The sequence below is a fragment of the Phoenix dactylifera genome, chromosome 12 (assembly GCF_051530095.1).
Source record: "Phoenix dactylifera cultivar Ajwa chromosome 12, Ajwa_hap1_PhDact_Kaust_v1.1, whole genome shotgun sequence".
NCBI lineage: Eukaryota > Viridiplantae > Streptophyta > Magnoliopsida > Arecales > Arecaceae > Phoenix > Phoenix dactylifera.
In genome coordinates, this window is record NC_143201.1 from 22,665,477 (window position 1) to 22,683,481 (window position 18,005).

The 18,005-nt window shown below is 34.7% G+C and overlaps 1 protein-coding gene across 10 annotated transcripts; it reads right to left on the minus strand.

Moving 5' to 3' along the window:
* Positions 1-1,362: 1,362 nt before the first annotated feature.
* LOC103719005 (oligoribonuclease) lies at positions 1,363-16,518 on the minus strand. 10 transcript variants are annotated; one of them, XR_015972259.2, is made up of 10 exons: positions 16,080-16,356; positions 15,014-15,204; positions 11,467-11,601; positions 9,994-10,070; positions 9,011-9,092; positions 8,851-8,906; positions 5,824-5,910; positions 4,491-4,581; positions 2,763-2,854; positions 1,363-2,004 (listed from the first exon to the last, which is right to left on the minus strand). XR_015972259.2 is itself a non-coding variant. In XM_089926493.1 (10 exons), the coding sequence occupies exons 3-10, from the start codon at positions 15,123-15,125 to the stop codon at positions 1,892-1,894; spliced, it is 753 nt and encodes a 250-aa protein (XP_089782619.1). In that variant the 5' UTR covers positions 15,126-15,204; positions 15,617-15,970; positions 16,080-16,400; the 3' UTR covers positions 1,363-1,891. The 10 variants fall into 10 exon arrangements, 9 of the variants coding, with proteins under 9 accessions (XP_089782619.1, XP_088565263.2, XP_089782617.1 ...); XM_089926493.1 differs by lacking the exon at positions 2,763-2,854 and adding an exon at positions 15,617-15,970 and having other exon boundaries at positions 16,080-16,400; XM_088709137.2 differs by lacking the exons at positions 2,763-2,854; positions 16,080-16,356 and adding an exon at positions 16,389-16,518.
* Between the last annotated feature and the right edge of the window lie 1,487 nt (positions 16,519-18,005).

Genomic DNA, 18,005 nt, shown 5'->3' on the forward strand with positions numbered 1-18,005 from the left:
AACATCTATGTTGACAGTGTGACATGGAGTCTAAGAAGTATTTCAAAGAACCAATGGGTTCTTAGATCTTGTCAACATGAATCACTCAAATCATAACGGAAGAAATCGAGCATATAAATGATAGACTCCTCCATGGATTTATTCGGTTACGATTACTTCACTTGACAACAATGACTGATAACAATTAAGAACCAAAGCGTAGATTGAGCCACCCCTAGATTGTACCAGAGAATTGAGTGCAGAAAGCAAGTTCAGTGCCTCATCAGGAGATGTCCGACAAGGCCCAAGCTTGAAGTCGACCTAAAGAGAAGACTTGGTTATTGAGGTGGCGGAGTGGTCGACCCAGATAAAAGAAACAAATTAAGGAGAGAGATGGAGGGCAGGGAAGGCTACTGTAACGGCGGCCAAGGAAGCAAAGACGGTTTGATTAGTAACATAGAAGCAGCATCCTGGAGATTGAGCACAAGCGGACTAGTAAAAGATGAGAGGAGCAAGGTGAAGGATGAGGAGGGAGGAGGAGAAAAGGATCGCATTGGAGGGGAGGAGACACAAGGAGAGGGATTGGATGAGCGAGGTACTTTTGGTTATAGAGGCAACGTTATTCCTACAATCTCAGCTTGATATGTACCGGAGGCAGCACCAAGAAAACCATGCAGGACTCACAAAATAGTTGTAGGTTGTAATCTTAACCCTATTGATTTGCAAGCAAGCAAATAGTAAGCAGATTCCACTAAAAAATAGCTCAACATACTGAAAAACAAGGAGGCAAACCTCAGATAGATAAAGCAAACGAAAATAAATAAAGTTTAATTTGATTACAGAAGAAACCTTAACTCCCAGATGCCCTTGACAAGAACCTCAAGTGCTCCGACAGTGCAAGATCGCACGTCCTCTTTCCATCAAACTAGTAATATAATGACATGACAATCTGAGCTATCGCTTGGCTGTCGCAACTCCACTTACAGGAGGTTGCATGTTGTGCCCCCTCAGATGGGTGACTTGATAATTCACAACACACTTCGTTCTTTGAAATAATCGCTACCACCCTCGATGCAAATCTCAAAAGAGAGAAAAAAAGAAAGGAAAGGAAAGAAAGATTAAAGCCGAAAATAGGGTCCATCCCTACTACTGATGCAAATATAACACAAATCACCGTGCAAAACATCCGATAGACTTGATAACTTGTAGGTTTCTCGATAGAGCATCAGGAAGTCAGCAAAAAATTGATAGGGAAGCCAGAAAAGACTGATGAAGAAAAGTCTTCAAGTGTTCGATCCGCTAATAAAGCATGTGAACAAGTTTCATGAAGCTAGTTCCTATCAACTACTGGTGGCAAATCATCCAGAAATCAATCCACCTCTAGAATTTCAGACAATCTATATTACCGACTGCATCAGCTAAGACAATACAAACAAGATAGCAGCCAACGAAACTTGCTTGAAAGAAGCTTGCAGGCTCATGATCCCCATCCGAGTTATTGAACCGGCTCTTGCTCGAAGGCCAGTTGACTTGACAAGCTAACTCGTCCTGGGAGCCCACAACAAGCTTATATCCATCTAAAACCACACAAAATACAATGCCATGCACTTGGAAGGATAGCACGCAAAAAATTATTGTCCTACAAAGATAATTTACAGATGAAAACAAATCCTTTAGCTCCATTACTATGAGCACCAACAAAAGAACAATGGAGAGGGATCCCGCAACACACCACCCAGTCAGCAACTGATCAGTAGGAATTCCATGGTAAGTTGAATCATTCGCCTAACAGAACCAATGCCTTCCAACGAGACTTATTTCAAGCAAAAACTTCCCCTCCAATGTTGACTTAAATAGAACCTTCACAATCAGGTATCACAGTACAGCATCTCATGTTAATTACCGTTTGGACTTATTTGGTGCTTTTAAAAATGCTTGCTCTGTAGCATTTGAGTTCCCTTATGCTTTCTTTGATGTCATCCATAGCTCTATGCTTCTTTTTCTTTGTAGGTGCCCTTTGCTTTTCTGCTAAAAGACGAGGATAAGAAAAGTGTATATCAATGTTGCCGCTAATGTGATATGAAGCAAACAACTATCACTTTTCATTAATGAAAAGATATTTTTTGATACATTGGTATAGAAGCAAATTCCATTCAACACTTTGAGGCCATAATTTCAGGGGCAAGTTCAGAGAGAGAGAGAGAGATGGCCTACAAGCTTTAACTCCTTGTTAAAATGATCTTGAAATCAATGATAGGCTATTCAAATTGAAAATCCAAACCATTGAACATAATTTATACCACAAAAAATACCTCGAAACCAAAATTTACATATTTTGGTTATATCTAACTCATACATGAATACAAAAATGAATGGTATAATTGTACTAATAAAATACAGGTTAGGGCACAAAAATTAAAACAACTTAAATTCACTAAGTTTTGATGGTTAGTTCATAGTGAGTATAGTATCATGCTATTAAAACTATTCATTTTGACACCTATTTGATAATTAGGTTAGAGATCACCAAAACACACGAATTTTGGCTTTTAAGATTTTTTTGTAGTATAGATCATGTTCAACAGTCTTGAATATATTTATATGTGCGCGCGCGCGCATATTTTAAACAATCAATAGTCCATAGAACAATTATATATTATCCATAAACCAAGTTGAAGTACAAGGTTTGGCCATCTATCATGGCAAAATCACATTAGACTGTCACTAAGACTTGCACGCATACCATAGAAAACTATTCATGGCTGATTTAATAGCAAGCTTACTTGCATGCATGAATTCATTCAATCCAAATTTGCTACTAAATGTAGGTGATATTGCTGTTTCAATTTTGCTTATCTAATGGTTGCATCTTGGCCTGTCACAAAAGAGATGGCGTGTCAACATTTCTGAAAAAATACTCAAGCAACCAGATAAATGGCTACTCAACCAGTAGTCCCCAGTTTAACAAATTGGTTGCATATGATGACTTAAACCAAGACACATTGCAAATATTATATTATTACTAATTAGAAAACTAATCATAAATCACTAGAGTACCTGTAATATACCCACTCAAAAGCAATCCAACAGCGCAAAATCAGCAAGTTGAATCATTATTAAGGACAATTCGAGCATCTAGTTCTATCTAGGAATCTTTTATCTGTTGTAGTCTGGATAGTTTTGCAGTTCCTCTAATCACAGGAAACCTTCCCAGTTAGATATAAAATTAGATATCACTAGCCCTTCATTCGATGCCTAGTTTTTTGTTAACATTTTTGAGGCATCCAAGCAATTGCACTATTGAAGAACTTACAAGCTTATGCTCTTGTTATCAAAAAAAAAAAAAAAAAAAAAAAAAAAAAAAAAAACCTACCTAATTATATTCCAATTTTTTTTGTTCCTTTCTCATAGTCTTCTAAACTTATCTAATAGTTTTGCTCCATTCCACTTTCTATTAATATCAATCAACATGTTTATTGCAACAAAGTCCTAGGTAAACATACTCTAATGAAAAATCCATAAGCCCTGACACTAGAAAAAATTCTTCACCCTGACGCTAAACTCATTGGACTTTAATATATTGGACAGTTAGATAGAATTACTTACCCACTAAAACCAACTTATCTATGAATTCTTCTCCATCATTCATTAGTTCAGACAATTCTCCATAAATTTTCAATGTTATTTGTTATTTTAAATCATTTCTTTCACGAAATGTATACCAAGCATTTCTTTTAGGTAATCAATAATTGCATGGCCATTTGTATTTTCATAACTTGATCCTCAGCCTTACACAAAAGAAGAACAGCAATGAAGAATGCATGGAGCATGCCATATCTTGTTTAATATACAAAAATTAGATCAAACTTGTGAACATCTCAACTTCAAAAATCTACTTTACATTACTGGAAAGGAATACCCATTATATATGATTCACATATACTAGCAAGGATAACAGTTGTCTTCTTTGCTATACAAATGCTACCAGCTGTGGGATGCAGTCACCATTTCACCATGGCAGCATAAGATAAAGAGCTCCATGGACTCTGTATTTTTAATATTTTATTTCTTATGTTCATTTGTTGTGCTAGTGCTTTTAGATCTGAATACACATCCAACATAGAACAGATTTCTGGATTACCATTTTGACATGCATCAGCTACAGTTGAAAAGTCCTGATATCTTCATAATGCTTGGTTTAAAATGGGCATGGTTGACATTTTAACACTGTGGACCTTTAAGCTTGAGTTATCCTACCTAATCATATAATGTGCTTAGAACGAAAAAATAACGGAGGCCCTTACCACAAAACATGGAAGAGTAGATGAACCATCATCTAATTCTGATTATTCAGATTAACATGAATCTTTGGCTTCAGTAGTGGTGGTGGTTTTTTTTTTCCTTTCCTTTTCCTTTCTTTTTTCTATTTTTTTCTATGGCGAACTCATAATTAAAGGACACCTACGAGCTCAGCATGGATAAACATAATATAATTATAAGGAATGCATTACCTTTAGGAAACCAACGGATGCATAAAGCCGTGATGCTGCTAACATCAACAAGTACATGTGGGAAGATAGCTGCCAGATTTGGCATATATTTCTGTTCAGGAAAAGTCCAGCAAAAGTAAGAAAAATAACAAGTAGATGACGGGGTGGCAATACAAGAGAGACCATGAATATCTAATTAAGGAATAAAAACAAATATTTAAATAAGGAAAAATGGTGATAATGCACTGTGATCCCAGAGAAGGTGCAAAACAGGAGGAGCAGCAACAGTCCAAGGAAATTTTCCCATATGTCACAAGAGCCAAAAGCTGATTAGGCTTTCTTATATTGAGATGAAAGAAAAGGAACCCAGATGAACTTCTAAGGGAATTAAATATATTTGTCACTAGAAAGCATGGAGTAGTCCCAGTTTTGGAACTCACTGAATTAGTACAATATGCACCTTGTCACTCGTAAAACTTGTTCATTGTTTAGACTTTTTCAGATATTAGTAGAAATAAATCAGCAATCCAAGATGGTTTATATCAGGGAATCTATAAGAAAGCCATCAAACGGGCAAGTTAATACTCAATTCTTTACCATATCCTCCCTGGTCAGGGGGCTGTCATACAAGCAAGTCATTTATGAGCAGCTCATGCTCGGCTCAATAGTGCCCATTTGATTAGTAAACAAGCTGAGCTTGAACCTGCAATATGATCTCGAAATATAAACAAATAAAACAATAGATTTGATCAACTCTTTGTGTTTGGCTCAATTAATCCAGAAAATAATATATATATATATATAGAGAGAGAGAGAGAGAGTGAGAGAGAGATATAATATAGTATTTATACTATTGGATTTAAAAAAAATGTCTCTAAATTTGTGCTCATGGAATATATATGAAAGCCTCAAGGGACTTGAGGCTCTCACTGACCCTTTAAACTAGCTATCTATCAACAGCTTGAGCTTCACTAACAGTTAATTGTGCCATTAACCTGAGCTTGAGGTTGGCTAATAAGCATGGCCTCGCTCACTCATGCTCAGCTCGTGTAAACTCCTAATCCAGGTGTCATAACATATCCACCTCAGATTGATCATATTTGTTATGCTGACTTCCATGATCCTATTCACTGCAAACATTCTAATCCATAGAATGTTGCCAGCCCCAGCCTAACTGTAGACCCATAATTCCCTGGAGTCTCAAAAGCCAGCGGTGATCACCCAACACCTCAAAGCACACTGACCAGTCAGTTCCATCTGCTCTGAATATGACAGGAAAGTCTTCATCTACCTTTACAATCTTGTACAGTAGACATTAAAGTTTTTGTCTTCAAACATATAACAATTTACCGACCTTTAAGAATAAAAAGTCCACATATACAGAATTTCCAGCTAAAAGTGGTGTACCCGAACGTACATGTTTCTTCACAAAGTCTATAACCTGAAACATGTCAGAGTTTGTTTCATTTGATAATTGCAGTTTAGTTACAAACAAGAAGGTATACAATTGAATAAAGAAAAAAAATCATGTCTTGTAGCATTCCCACTTGCATTAACCATAATATTATATACATGGGATACTTGCAAACATGTAACGTCTTAAGTATTGACAGAACAAATAATTTAAAGAAACATTCAGGAAAACAAATATGGCCCCCAACAATTTTACAAATATCATGAATGATAATACCAAGAACAAAAGGAGCAAAATTTCAGAAATATAAAACACCAAAAATGATTGAATCATAAATAGCAACAGTGAGTCAACACTAAAAAGTCACTAGCATCTTTTTAATCAAAACTTATTGCGTATGAATAACAAACTCTGATGTCCTCCTCAACGAGTTCAATTGTGCAAGTGTAAAAGGATTAGAAGTTCTGAAACAAAAAGAAAAAGGGAAAAGGAATAGGAAGCTTATCAGTGCTCCTTATAACATGCCTTGGAATTTGTCAAATGTATCAATTCGAAGTTGCTTTTATTTTCAATACGCATAATTCTAGCTATCTAATAACTTTGTTGGAGCCCTCTTCCTGTTATTGGTGATGGTACCTACATTCTCTCACTATTTCTCATGTTTCCAATTAGTATCTTAGTAAAAATGTGACTAGACGATTAACCCATCCAATATTAAAATGGCCAACTTTGCTAAGAACCTTACAAATTGCCTTAAACTTCATTTCAAAATTTGCTCCTATAGTTTCACATTGCAGTTTCCGCAGTTTTAGATGTTACCTTTGCTCTTATAAGCTGATATCAGAATGATTTTTTTCTTTGTCTATTCATCTGTTTCCTGTTGACAAGATCTCGTTATGAAAATGATACTTTGGTAAAACAAGTAGTTTTTTTCAAAATACATTAACATTACCAAATTTGTTTCATATCGGGAAGTATACCAGTTAGCAGATTTGCCAGTTTATAGGTTTCAAGATGAGGAAAATTTTAACATAAATTGCACGTTATTGTCAATTTACTATGCTCCAGTTTAGCTGTGATAAAACAACCGCACTTATGGGATTGCATGCTTGTCATGGGATATTTAGACATTACAGAAAAGGATAACTAGCACTTAGAAAAAAAATGCATCCAACTAAAGAGGAAAAAAAAAATGAAATGGATCCTTCCTATGAGGTTTAGCTGGGAGCCCATTAGCCCCTTTCTGAGTTCTCACTAAGAAAGTTGAAGCCTTAGAAAATTTTGGTAACCTTGTGTCCGCTCCCCTCCTCCAAAAAGAAAAAAATCTCAACTAGTGTTCGTCTCATTTTTTTTCAAGATGAGAACAGAATAAATCCATTGGCATTGATTATATCGACACTGAGTGATATATTTAATTATATTTATCTAAAAAGATAAAATCTGATACTAAAATGACTTGCTAAATATTTCCCTTCACCATGCGGAAAGATTGCTAATAAACAATACCGCTCCCAGATAAATCAAAAAGATAAAAGTTGCACTAGCAATAAAATGTTCCAGCAAAATTTGAGATTATCTTCTCTGTTTGAAACCAATATTCTGCTGGATTGAAATGCAGTTCACTGTCATTTATCATAACACCATCAGCTAGTACATATATTTAATCATACATCCGGACTTTGGTTAAACAAATTGGCCAGTTTTTGAATGCATGTGTAGTTATTGTCTTAGATGTTATAGTTCCTTCTAGAAGTGCAGATTCCTTTTTTTTTATGGTGCACCTACACCACGAGTTGTTTCAATCAGCCCAATTGTTAGTGTTCCATCCTGAAAAACATACCTTGTGGACAAGACAACATTCTAGTAGTCCATGGTGGTATCTTACATATTAGTTGGTTAACCTTTTCAATATTTTTTTAAAGATAGTGGCATAGAAGTTACCCCCCTAAACCAAGCCAGGCAATGGATGGTGACAGTACTGGCAAGAATTGAATGAGAGAGAGTGCGAGTGATGCATACATCATTCATCAGTCCTTAGGCATACGCATGGTATCCCAGTTTTGAGTTCTAATTGGAACAAACACCCGTCAAAATCTGACTTAGTCCCCCAAGGGATGAAGGGCTCAAAGTGGAATAGTTTAGCTGGGCTATAGAGTCCTACTTGGTGAACACATCCCAAGAGACACCCCATCAAAGAACAAGTATTTGGAGTAAGCATTACTCTTCTTTTGGTGTTTTTAAAATTTTAGGAAACCATGGTGATTATAATTTATCTACAAAGGCCTGCAATCTATTTACAGTACTTCGCTGATAAAACTAATATAAAATTTCAATTTTTCTGTTATTTGGATATTCAGACCAACAAGGAATGCTCTCACAAGATGCAAAATTATTACATTTTTAATCTATTTTTTGTCAAAATCATAAAACAAAATAATCCTAGTGAGGGTAACACTGTTCCATTGAGCCAAAAAAAGGTCCAATTAAAATTGAAAATGCACATTAGTGATCAAAAGTTTCTGGAAAAATACCACATGCGCATCAAGTTCCTATATAAGTCAATATTTCTGTTGCAAGCATCTTTAATTTTTCATACTATTTGATTCTATTCAAACAAACTTAGCTTGTATAGTTTGATGCTCCAATCCTCATTTGATTTGAAGTTGTACCTAAGAAGATGAACATTTCATGCATACATATATACATACATACACACACAAACACATATGTACATACATACAGTGTATGGTGTGTGCATGCGCACGTTATATGTGTTAGAATAAGCAGGATCAAAACTACAATATTACAACCTGGGACCTTGTTCTACAATAGAGGCAGTTAGGCATATAAGTTATGATTAGATTTCAACAGCAATAAAACACACAAATTATGTCTTTACGCACCTATTCTCCTCCAGAATAGTAGGGCCAAAGGCAGAAAATAAGCCTTTGCAGAGAGTCAAAATACCTGTTTTTCTGCATCTTTTTCAGTAATAGTACTCCGTAGCACTCTCTCAGTCAAACCTAAATTGCACTCAAGTTAGAACCAGTTCCACAGAAGAAAAATATTGAAGATAGAATCTCTTTTTCCTAAAATGAAGCATATCACTATCATATCACTAACATACCACTAGCTGCATGATGGTCTCGACACCATTGGCCCATGTTATCCAAGCACTCCTTCGTCTGGCTAATAACCAAATCTGGACCCTGGTTAGCGGAAGTAGTTAAAATCATGTCTAAACTCATAGAGAACTCAGAACTAATAAAGATTTATAACTAGCGAGCCACCAAACAAGTCAACAGGCACCACCTCTGATCAAGTGATAGTAAATGCTTCAAAAATGATTATATGTAAATACTAACATTTATTACAATAAACAAGATGTAAGAACAAAAATCAACAAAATTAACCATTGAGAGTTGAAGCACAATGGTTAAAAAGAAAACCTTCCCAGGCACAATTAAGAGTTGTTACACAACATCCAACAAAATAACCTTGGATATAATGAAAAAAACCATGAAAATAATGGAAAGGGTTGCAATAATATTATCAATCAAGGACTTCTACCGAGAAGTCTTTGACCCCTAATTGCATTCCCATGGACCCTAGTGTACTCAACTGTTGTGAAATCCAAATTGTTTGTTTTCCTCAAAGCACAATATCACATCTTAATGGTTGTTTTCACATTTCATTTACTTTCATATGGGGGGGGGGGGGGGGGGGGGGGGGGGCTAGATAATTATATTCCGAGGTTTATATATTGTTGCCAATGCTAAAGAGAATAATTTCTATAAATAACATTTACAAAAACTTTCTATACATGTATTGTGTTAGAGATAAAATGAGAAGTTCTATCAACTCAAATTTAGATTTTGCACTTGTTTTTTGGGTAAAAAGAGTTTGCACTTGTTAAATATTATATCTCTATGCCCACTCCGCCCACCCACCCACCCCATAAAAAAGGAAAAAAACACTACGGGTGACATTTCAAGAAAAGAAAAACTAAAACGTGGTGAAATTGCAAGCACCTCATTGATATGGTGAAAAAAGAAGAATAGAAAAAGATTAGTTAAGCTCATAAACATCTATAGCAAATAAATAAGTCACCTCCACTTGTTTGGTTAGTTTACCATCCGTTATAACACAAGCAATCTCCAATATCTGATCAACTTCAATATTCAAACCTAGAGGTGCAAAAAAAAGACAGTGAAAAGACAGTAGATAGATTAATTAGAAATGAAGTTACTCGTAGATGCAACAAAAATCTCCAAAAGTCTACTAAAGACAAGATAAACACTTTCCAATAAATTACCAGATAGCAAATTACACTTAATGTAATACCTTCAGACAGTAATACCTTCAAAAACTAATAGAAAATAGGAATATCTTTTAATTGACTTAGAAACATCGCTGCACTTCTGCACATCTTATTCTTCTTCTTCATATGATATATCAACCTCCCTTGGTTTACAAACTTGTCCATCCCAACCGAGACAAAATTGGCCTTTTGTTTTGTTTATTCTTTTTTACTCCTGTTTCTATCCCTTTTAGTTTGTATTTTCTGTCATTTTTCTTCTTTTTACCTTGACCTTTTTATTGCATGTTTCTCTTTCCTCAATATCTTTCCCCTATATATTTCCTCTTTCTCAACCTCTCCCCTTCTTCATCTTCTTCCTCTGTTTCACACTTAAACAAGACCAATATAGGTCACTAAGTGCTTCACCTAAGACTTTAGAAATTCTCAATACATGGGAATTGCCTAGTTCTCTTGCAACTTTCTTTATAGTAAAGTGTTAGATTCTATGGAGTCTATACTGCATTAAAAATATCTGTTATAATTTCGCTATTTCTCCTTACAATGCATTAGTGTCGTCTGCCAGTTTTATGGGGGCTACTTCATTATCCTACAATTATTAAAATGTTTTGTATTTTAGCTTTAGCACCTCAAGTTTGCGTTCTTTAAAAGTTTTTTAATCTCGCCACTCCCGTGTGGTTTGTTCGACTCACCTAAATTACCAAATAAAACTAGTGGCCAAATCAGAAGGTATATCTCAAAAAGGAATAAAGATTCATTTTGGAAGAAGAGAAGTACAAAAACTTGTTTCAAGTACATCCAACTCGTATAGATGCTATCATTACATAAGATGACAAAAGTGCAATTCCAACATATAATTTACGTCTGATTTAACCTAATTAATTGATGATCCATAGACAAGAATAAGCTATTGCATTCACAGTACGAACCATGATGCACCATACCAGTACATACCACGCATACCATACTGGTACCCAACAGATATGTCGTATGGGGTGGTACATCAAACCGACCCTGAACCAGTCATACTAACACTATACCAAGATGGTACTAGTACGAAGTCCAGTACTGAGATTGTGAACCTTCATGTAAACTATTAATCTATGTTAAAAGAAATATGCTTAATGATATAAACTATAATAACTCTATTTGTATAATAACAAGACATATTCTAATATCAACCGATAACATAAAAGACTGTCTAATTAACTTCTAGATACTTATGGTACACAACATTTAATGCAGCAATTAAAGTAGAAGGATACCTGTCATTTCCAAGTCAATCCACACAAGGGGCTTTTTGTAGGCATCTGAAGACGATGGAAGGCTATCTTCATTTACTTTATCAATTTTCAGATTTCTGGTTTTCCCTGACAATTTACATTTCTTCTTATCTTTATCTGCATATAGAATGCATCCAAACATCATGTTAAAAAAAAACTTCATAGGTTAAGTGAGTCATCTACTTGATCTTGACATATTTTCAACTTATGGCATTATAATATCTATCAGATACATTAAGCATCAAAAGCCTTAGTGTTGTATCAAGTTACCAATAGACAACTACAGGTGCAAACAGAATAGTCGCAGACCCTCAATCAACAGATCAGAGTTACCTCCAGAGCTACAAAAGGCTGTGTAGAATACATTTTGACCAACTTCCAAAGGCTTGACAATATTTTAATAGTAAAACTAATCCATCCTTCAAGCTTCAATAGATCGTGATTTTCTTTTCTGAATAGAACCACGAATTCTATTGTTAGCGCACGCACGCGTGCACACACACACACACACAGAGAGAGAGAACAAGATTAGTATGCCTACACAAAGTCTCCCACTAAGTCACCATTCTGTCAGTGCTCAATACATGGCATTTGGTTAACGGAATAAATGATATTTGGAATAGAAAAGAATTGTTGCAAGACAAGTGTCGATGAGAAAAGGAAAGGGGAAAAAAGATAAAGAGATGTCAACTTTGGAATCAAAAGAATCAATGCATTAGGTATACATGAGCACGGATGCCAGAGAAAAAACATGATCACCTTTTCACAACACAACTAATATCATGTCCATGTGCACCAAAGATTCTCTTCATGAAACTACAAAGTAGGCCATATATGAAAGATCATCAGGTTTCACAGAGAAAAGTTCCTGGAACAGAGGGACAGTTTAGCCTAATCACAGAACTGAGCCTTCTTTTCGATCTGAATTGAGCCTACATTTTAAGTCCATGGTTTAGTACAAGCATCTTATTTTGAGACCTTGCCAGGCTTTTTAATTGGATTATTCATGTCCATGAAGACCCCCACAAGTTAATTACTGTTTTCTTATTTACTAAAAAATAAATCAGCCATTCTGTGATATAATGAGTATTTAAAGTTCTTAAAGGTAGAAAAAGTCGGGGCCTATTAACAAGATGGCCAGATCAAATCTAATTTCTTTCTAAATTTTTTCTTCAAAATTATGCCTATGACATCAGTATGAGATTTTAATGTAATTCATTTTCCTTCCTTCGCCTCTGTTTAACAAAGGACTAGCCATCTTAAAGAGGGAAGCAGCCAACCAGGTACATATTGGGAAAGGAGGAATTATTTGGAATCCCAATCTCTTACCTCTCTTCCTCTCTTCTGCCCTCCTCTACTTTCCTCCTCCATCTAATTCATTATCATCGTGACACATCTGCAAGAGATCTGTTTTGGGGTCTTCCTTTTGACCCCTGCAGAAAACAGCCATAGGAAAGTAAGCATAAGCTTGTCCATTCTCAAACTCAGATCACATCACCTACAATTGGCCAAATGCTAGATAGCTGTAAGCTTCTCACTAATGTTGTTCTTTCAAATTTCATTTTCACACATACATCAAGATTCAAGACCGATCAAAGTTTCAGAAGGAACCTCACAAGACCTGGAAACCAATCCTTACACTTCCAAAAGCAGTCTTTAAATTAAGCTTAAAACTTCGATTTCAATAAATCCCAATTGATCTTAATTCCAAATTTCTACCCCTTTGTTATCTGAAAAGATATGATGTGTCTGTTACTCTGACTGCAGGTAACATATCAGAAAAAGAATGCTACCAGAAAATGTCTCATAATGAAAAAGAAAAAAAAACTTCTTTGTAATATAATTTGCTGATGGGTTATGGTCATACAGTGAGCTAGAAAAATTCTGCTAAGCTTTATACCTGCCTTCTGTTGCAAGTTAAAGGCATTCCAGTAAAAGTTATTAAATTTACCTAAGTTACGTGTTATCTGCTAAATAATCATCTATAATCAAACTTCTTCCTTACAGTTACATCCATCGAATATTGCTACTCGATAGCGTACTAATAACAAAAAGAATCGTGCTTCTTATGACGCCTCGAGGCATGGATAAACATATTTCACATCACTATGCTAGCAGGCATATCACCACCAAATTTGGCAAATTAGTCGAGCCAATCACCATATGCCACATAATTAAACAAGGGCATCTCATTCCTAAGCTATCAAGCAATAGAAAGGCAATGAGAAACGATGATTTTTTCTATAAAAAAAATGAAGGGGATAGATTTGATAAAGAATAAAAAGCATTTTCTTTTCATTAAGGCAGCAGCACTAATTAACAACAACCATTCTCTTTCATCTTGTTGGCACGAGAATCTGCGAATGCATTCTGGCCTGCTACAACAAAGCTTGGCAACATCCCTACAACCTTGCAGGTAACGGTTTAAATCACGTTAATTAATTCTTTCAAGGTGCCTTCATTGAAAAGCTTTAAATTTGTCCATAATCCACTATAATAAATATGTCCTATTTTATAGGTCAAACAAAGATACATCAAAACAATTGCTCTATAAATCTCTCTAAAATTATTTATGTACATTCTTATACAAAAATAGGGACATATATATGGAAATTTTACAAATATTGGCAACATGGCCAAATGCAAGTGTTTTGTTGCCTGCAACTAAACCAGATGCAGGCAACTGAGTTGCACCCTAAGGCCCTTTTGTTGCATCTAGGATGCAGCCAATAATAACCACATCCCAAGTGGCAGGTTTTAGTTGCAAACTTAAAAGGCTACCATCACCTCCCTTTCTCCCAAATAATTATATGAAAAGCATAATGCTGATTATAATAATAAAAAATATCATGATATCATCATAATTTTTATTATAATAATTATTATATAACAAAATAATTATTATCATAATATCGAAGTAGCAACATAATGATATTATGTAAATATAATTATAAAATAGTATAATAGAATAAAATAGTATGAAAATGATATGATAATTTTTATTACAATAATATGATAATAATTATTATAATATAGTTATCATAAATATTGATTAATTAGCAAAACAAAATAATTCTATAACTATATGAATTGATATTATATTAAATATTAATTATATTATATGATAAATATACTATATGGTATCATAATATTATAGTATTATATATAATATTATATTATATGTAGCATAATATTATATTGTTATATAATGCAATATAATATAATATGATATAGTATAATATTATAATAATTCAATGATATAATAATATTATAATAGTATCTAGAATGCAGGCAACCAAACAGCCTCTAATACGTCCACAAAAGCATATAGGTCCTTTATCAGTTTGGCAGAACATATATCCATGATGTTTCTAGCTCAAATGAAATCATACAACTACGAAATCATACAACTACGAAATAATATGCAATTAGAACCTGCATGCAATTCAATGATGTTGTCGTGGATATTCTATAGCTGCACTTGAAATATCGGTATATTCACATTTCACTAGAAGCAAAACCAACTAACCTGATTTTGCGGCATGTTTTTCATCCTTGGCAACTGAAAGCGAGGTTATTTGCTTTTCGTTGTCTTCAGCATCAAAATGAAGAAGTGAGAAAATATTTGAAAGGCCGTTCATTACTACAAAAATTCTCCACACAACGAGAAGAGAAAATCCTCCGCGCTCTATCCTCTTTCTTGATCCCAGACAGCACTCACTTCAGTTAAACGTCAATAACAGTCAGATAGCAGTATCTAATACCAAGAAATACGAAAAAGCTACTTGCATCTCGAAATGAGAAGTAATAATCGTGTATGAAAACATAAATATTATAATCAATGTTAAAGATATTGCAAATAAATTAGAAGTCGGATATACTGTCTATCAGATGGAAATAATATGTATATTCTTATGAAGTTTAATTTGATGAAAGACAACACCTATTCACATAATAAAGCACCATGATATTAATAAAACTAATAGGACCACACACTTTTACACCAAAAATTATTAACCGTTCACAGCAGTCCACTGCTTTCATAATACGGTCTCATCATCCAGAATATCTATACACGATAAGTAGGTTCTTCAGACTTACAAGAAACAGAGACGGAGGAGAGCTTCATTACCAGTAATTGGCATATCGATCTTTCAATCAAAATCGAGTGAAAAGACCAATAAGCGCACTTAGAAAATGGCTTTCACATCACGGCAGCCCAGATTTTCCAATTCGGAAAGGTCACCAACAAGTCATTAGCCTTGCAACCATCGAAGGAACGTGTCCTTCAAGTGGCGGGGCCATGGAAAGAAAACACAAGAGGATAGAAAGAAGTAGAGCACTACAATTTGCATCCAGTGGTCGGCTAGAAATCCTAGCAGATGATAGGCAAGGTCATTCCGCATCATGGAGAGATCCGGTAAGTGGTTCTTGTTCTCAAAACCACTTACTGGAAAAATTTTCCAGACCTCTTTTCAGCGACAATCTAAATTTGATGGAAAGTGCTAGAGATATCAGAAGAAGTTTGCGCACAATCGGTGGGGAGTGCAAAATTCCATAGAAACCACTAATGGTACAGATTCAATCAACCCTACCTCTCCATCCGTAAAACCACCTCTTACGCCGCAACAAGATGAATTCTTGGATATTGCAATGCAAAAAAAAAAGTCGGAAAAAGAAAAGAAAACAAAAATATTTCCACTTCGATATATTTTATACGCAAATTCAAGAACACGAAAATCGAAGAACAAGCACTAAAAATACGATAAAGCTGGAAGCCGATGTCGCTGTTCTTGCAACGAAATCGAAAGAAAGGAAGCTGGTAAGCGTCTCCCATGTCCCGGTCCCCCCCGCCCCAACAAAAAAACAAAGAAAAAATAAAAAAAATAAAAGGAGGGACAGACCGATTTGGGCGCAGTTCTCCCACTAGTCTTCCCAGGTCTTCTTGGGTCGGGCATCAGGGAAACTTGCATTTCAAGGCAACGGCCGGCTTGGAGAAAGCGCACGGATCGTCGCCACGTGTTCATATTCGCCCATCACAGAAGTGTCGTGGGAGGATTCCAGGTGCCAGGGGCATTGTTGTACTAAGGTGAGCGCGTAACGTGCATAAATACAATTAAAGTTTTTTTTTCCATGAGTAACCGTGTAAAAATTTAAATTTGAGTGGATATCTTTTTAAAATTTATATTTAATTTTTCAATCTTATAAAATACTACTTTTACACAAATACTCCTAATATAACGATTTTTCTAGCACCATTAATAAAAATCATATTTATTTTAATTAAAAATAAAATAGAATTTTGAAATTACTTTTTTATTTTCTATCATAATCACCTTATAAATGTTTCTTTTTATACATCTATCCATTAAGAATATTTTAGTCATTTTAATTTAAAATTATTAATTTTTTAACAGCATTAGATAGTATGGATACATATACAAAAATAAAAATAAAAAATAAGTAAAATAGCAAAATAAGTGTTTTATGAGGGTATACATGTAAATATTATTTTTGAAAGGATATTCATACAAAATTTGATATTTAGGAGGGTATTAATGCAAAAACCCCTTCAATTAATCATCAAAACAATAAACCCTCGAGCTAGACTCGGATAGCATGCAAAGCGACTGCATCATAAACTTAGGAGTGGGGTTCCCAAGTGAACTCAATCGCCATAATAAGAATAAAGATGAGAATTCCAGATTTCCTAGGAGAGAAGTTCCATAAGAGAAGCGTGAATGAATTGGACAGAACAGTATAGGTTGCACAAATAATATAAGATATAGTCAGGTGCTTAATTTACAAAGTGAAATCTGAGAGCATAGCAACTAACAAGAAGAAAATGGGAACTAGTAAGATCTAAAAATAAAAAAATTCAGCATTGAAGAATAAACCGCCATTAATTGGGGTTGATTTTTGCCATTGTTGCACACCTAAGATGCTAAGGAGAAAAATTTTAAAGCCAAACTTAAACTAAACACTCCAGGATATCTAGTCTTTTGGAAGCGTTTGTAAAAGCTCTTTCACTTTCGAGCACGCTTCTCCAATAGCTTTAGATAACTGAAGACCTCTTGAAGCAACAGCTGCCATGGAAGATTGTTTGTTCAGAAAATTTCTTGAACTTTGTTCCTTTCCAACATTCTAAAGCTATTGCAAGCAATCAACATAAGTAATACCGGCTGGTCAAGCTTACAAATATTTCTATGCCTCGATCGAGGTAAAGAGACTCAAAAGATACCTATAAAAATTTTTTTTATTCGTATCTAAACTTATTTAAAATTCAAAAATTATCCACAAATTCTACATCCATCTTATCAAAAAATGGCAAATATGTGGGGTATCCAAATCCGCCCTATTAGTATTTATTAAGATTGGGGTAGGCCGATCGGATCGAGTACTCAACACGAAATTACAAAAAAAAATAAAAATGGGAGGGGAGAGATAATATCAAATAAAAATAGGTGTAAATAAACTAGCAGACAATTTGAATATAAATAAATTTTATAGCTTAGTGGATA

Bases quoted from the DNA above. Each gene is read 5' to 3' on its own strand.
- LOC103719005 (XM_089926489.1), bottom strand. The intron at 9,093-9,993 runs GTGACTTATTTA...TCCGCTAACCAG, and splicing joins AACTAACCAAACAAGTGGAG to GGTCCAGATTTGGTTATTAG. The intron at 2,008-4,490 runs GTAATGCATTCC...CTCGTCTTTTAG, and splicing joins CATCCGTTGGTTTCCTAAAG to CAGAAAAGCAAAGGGCACCT.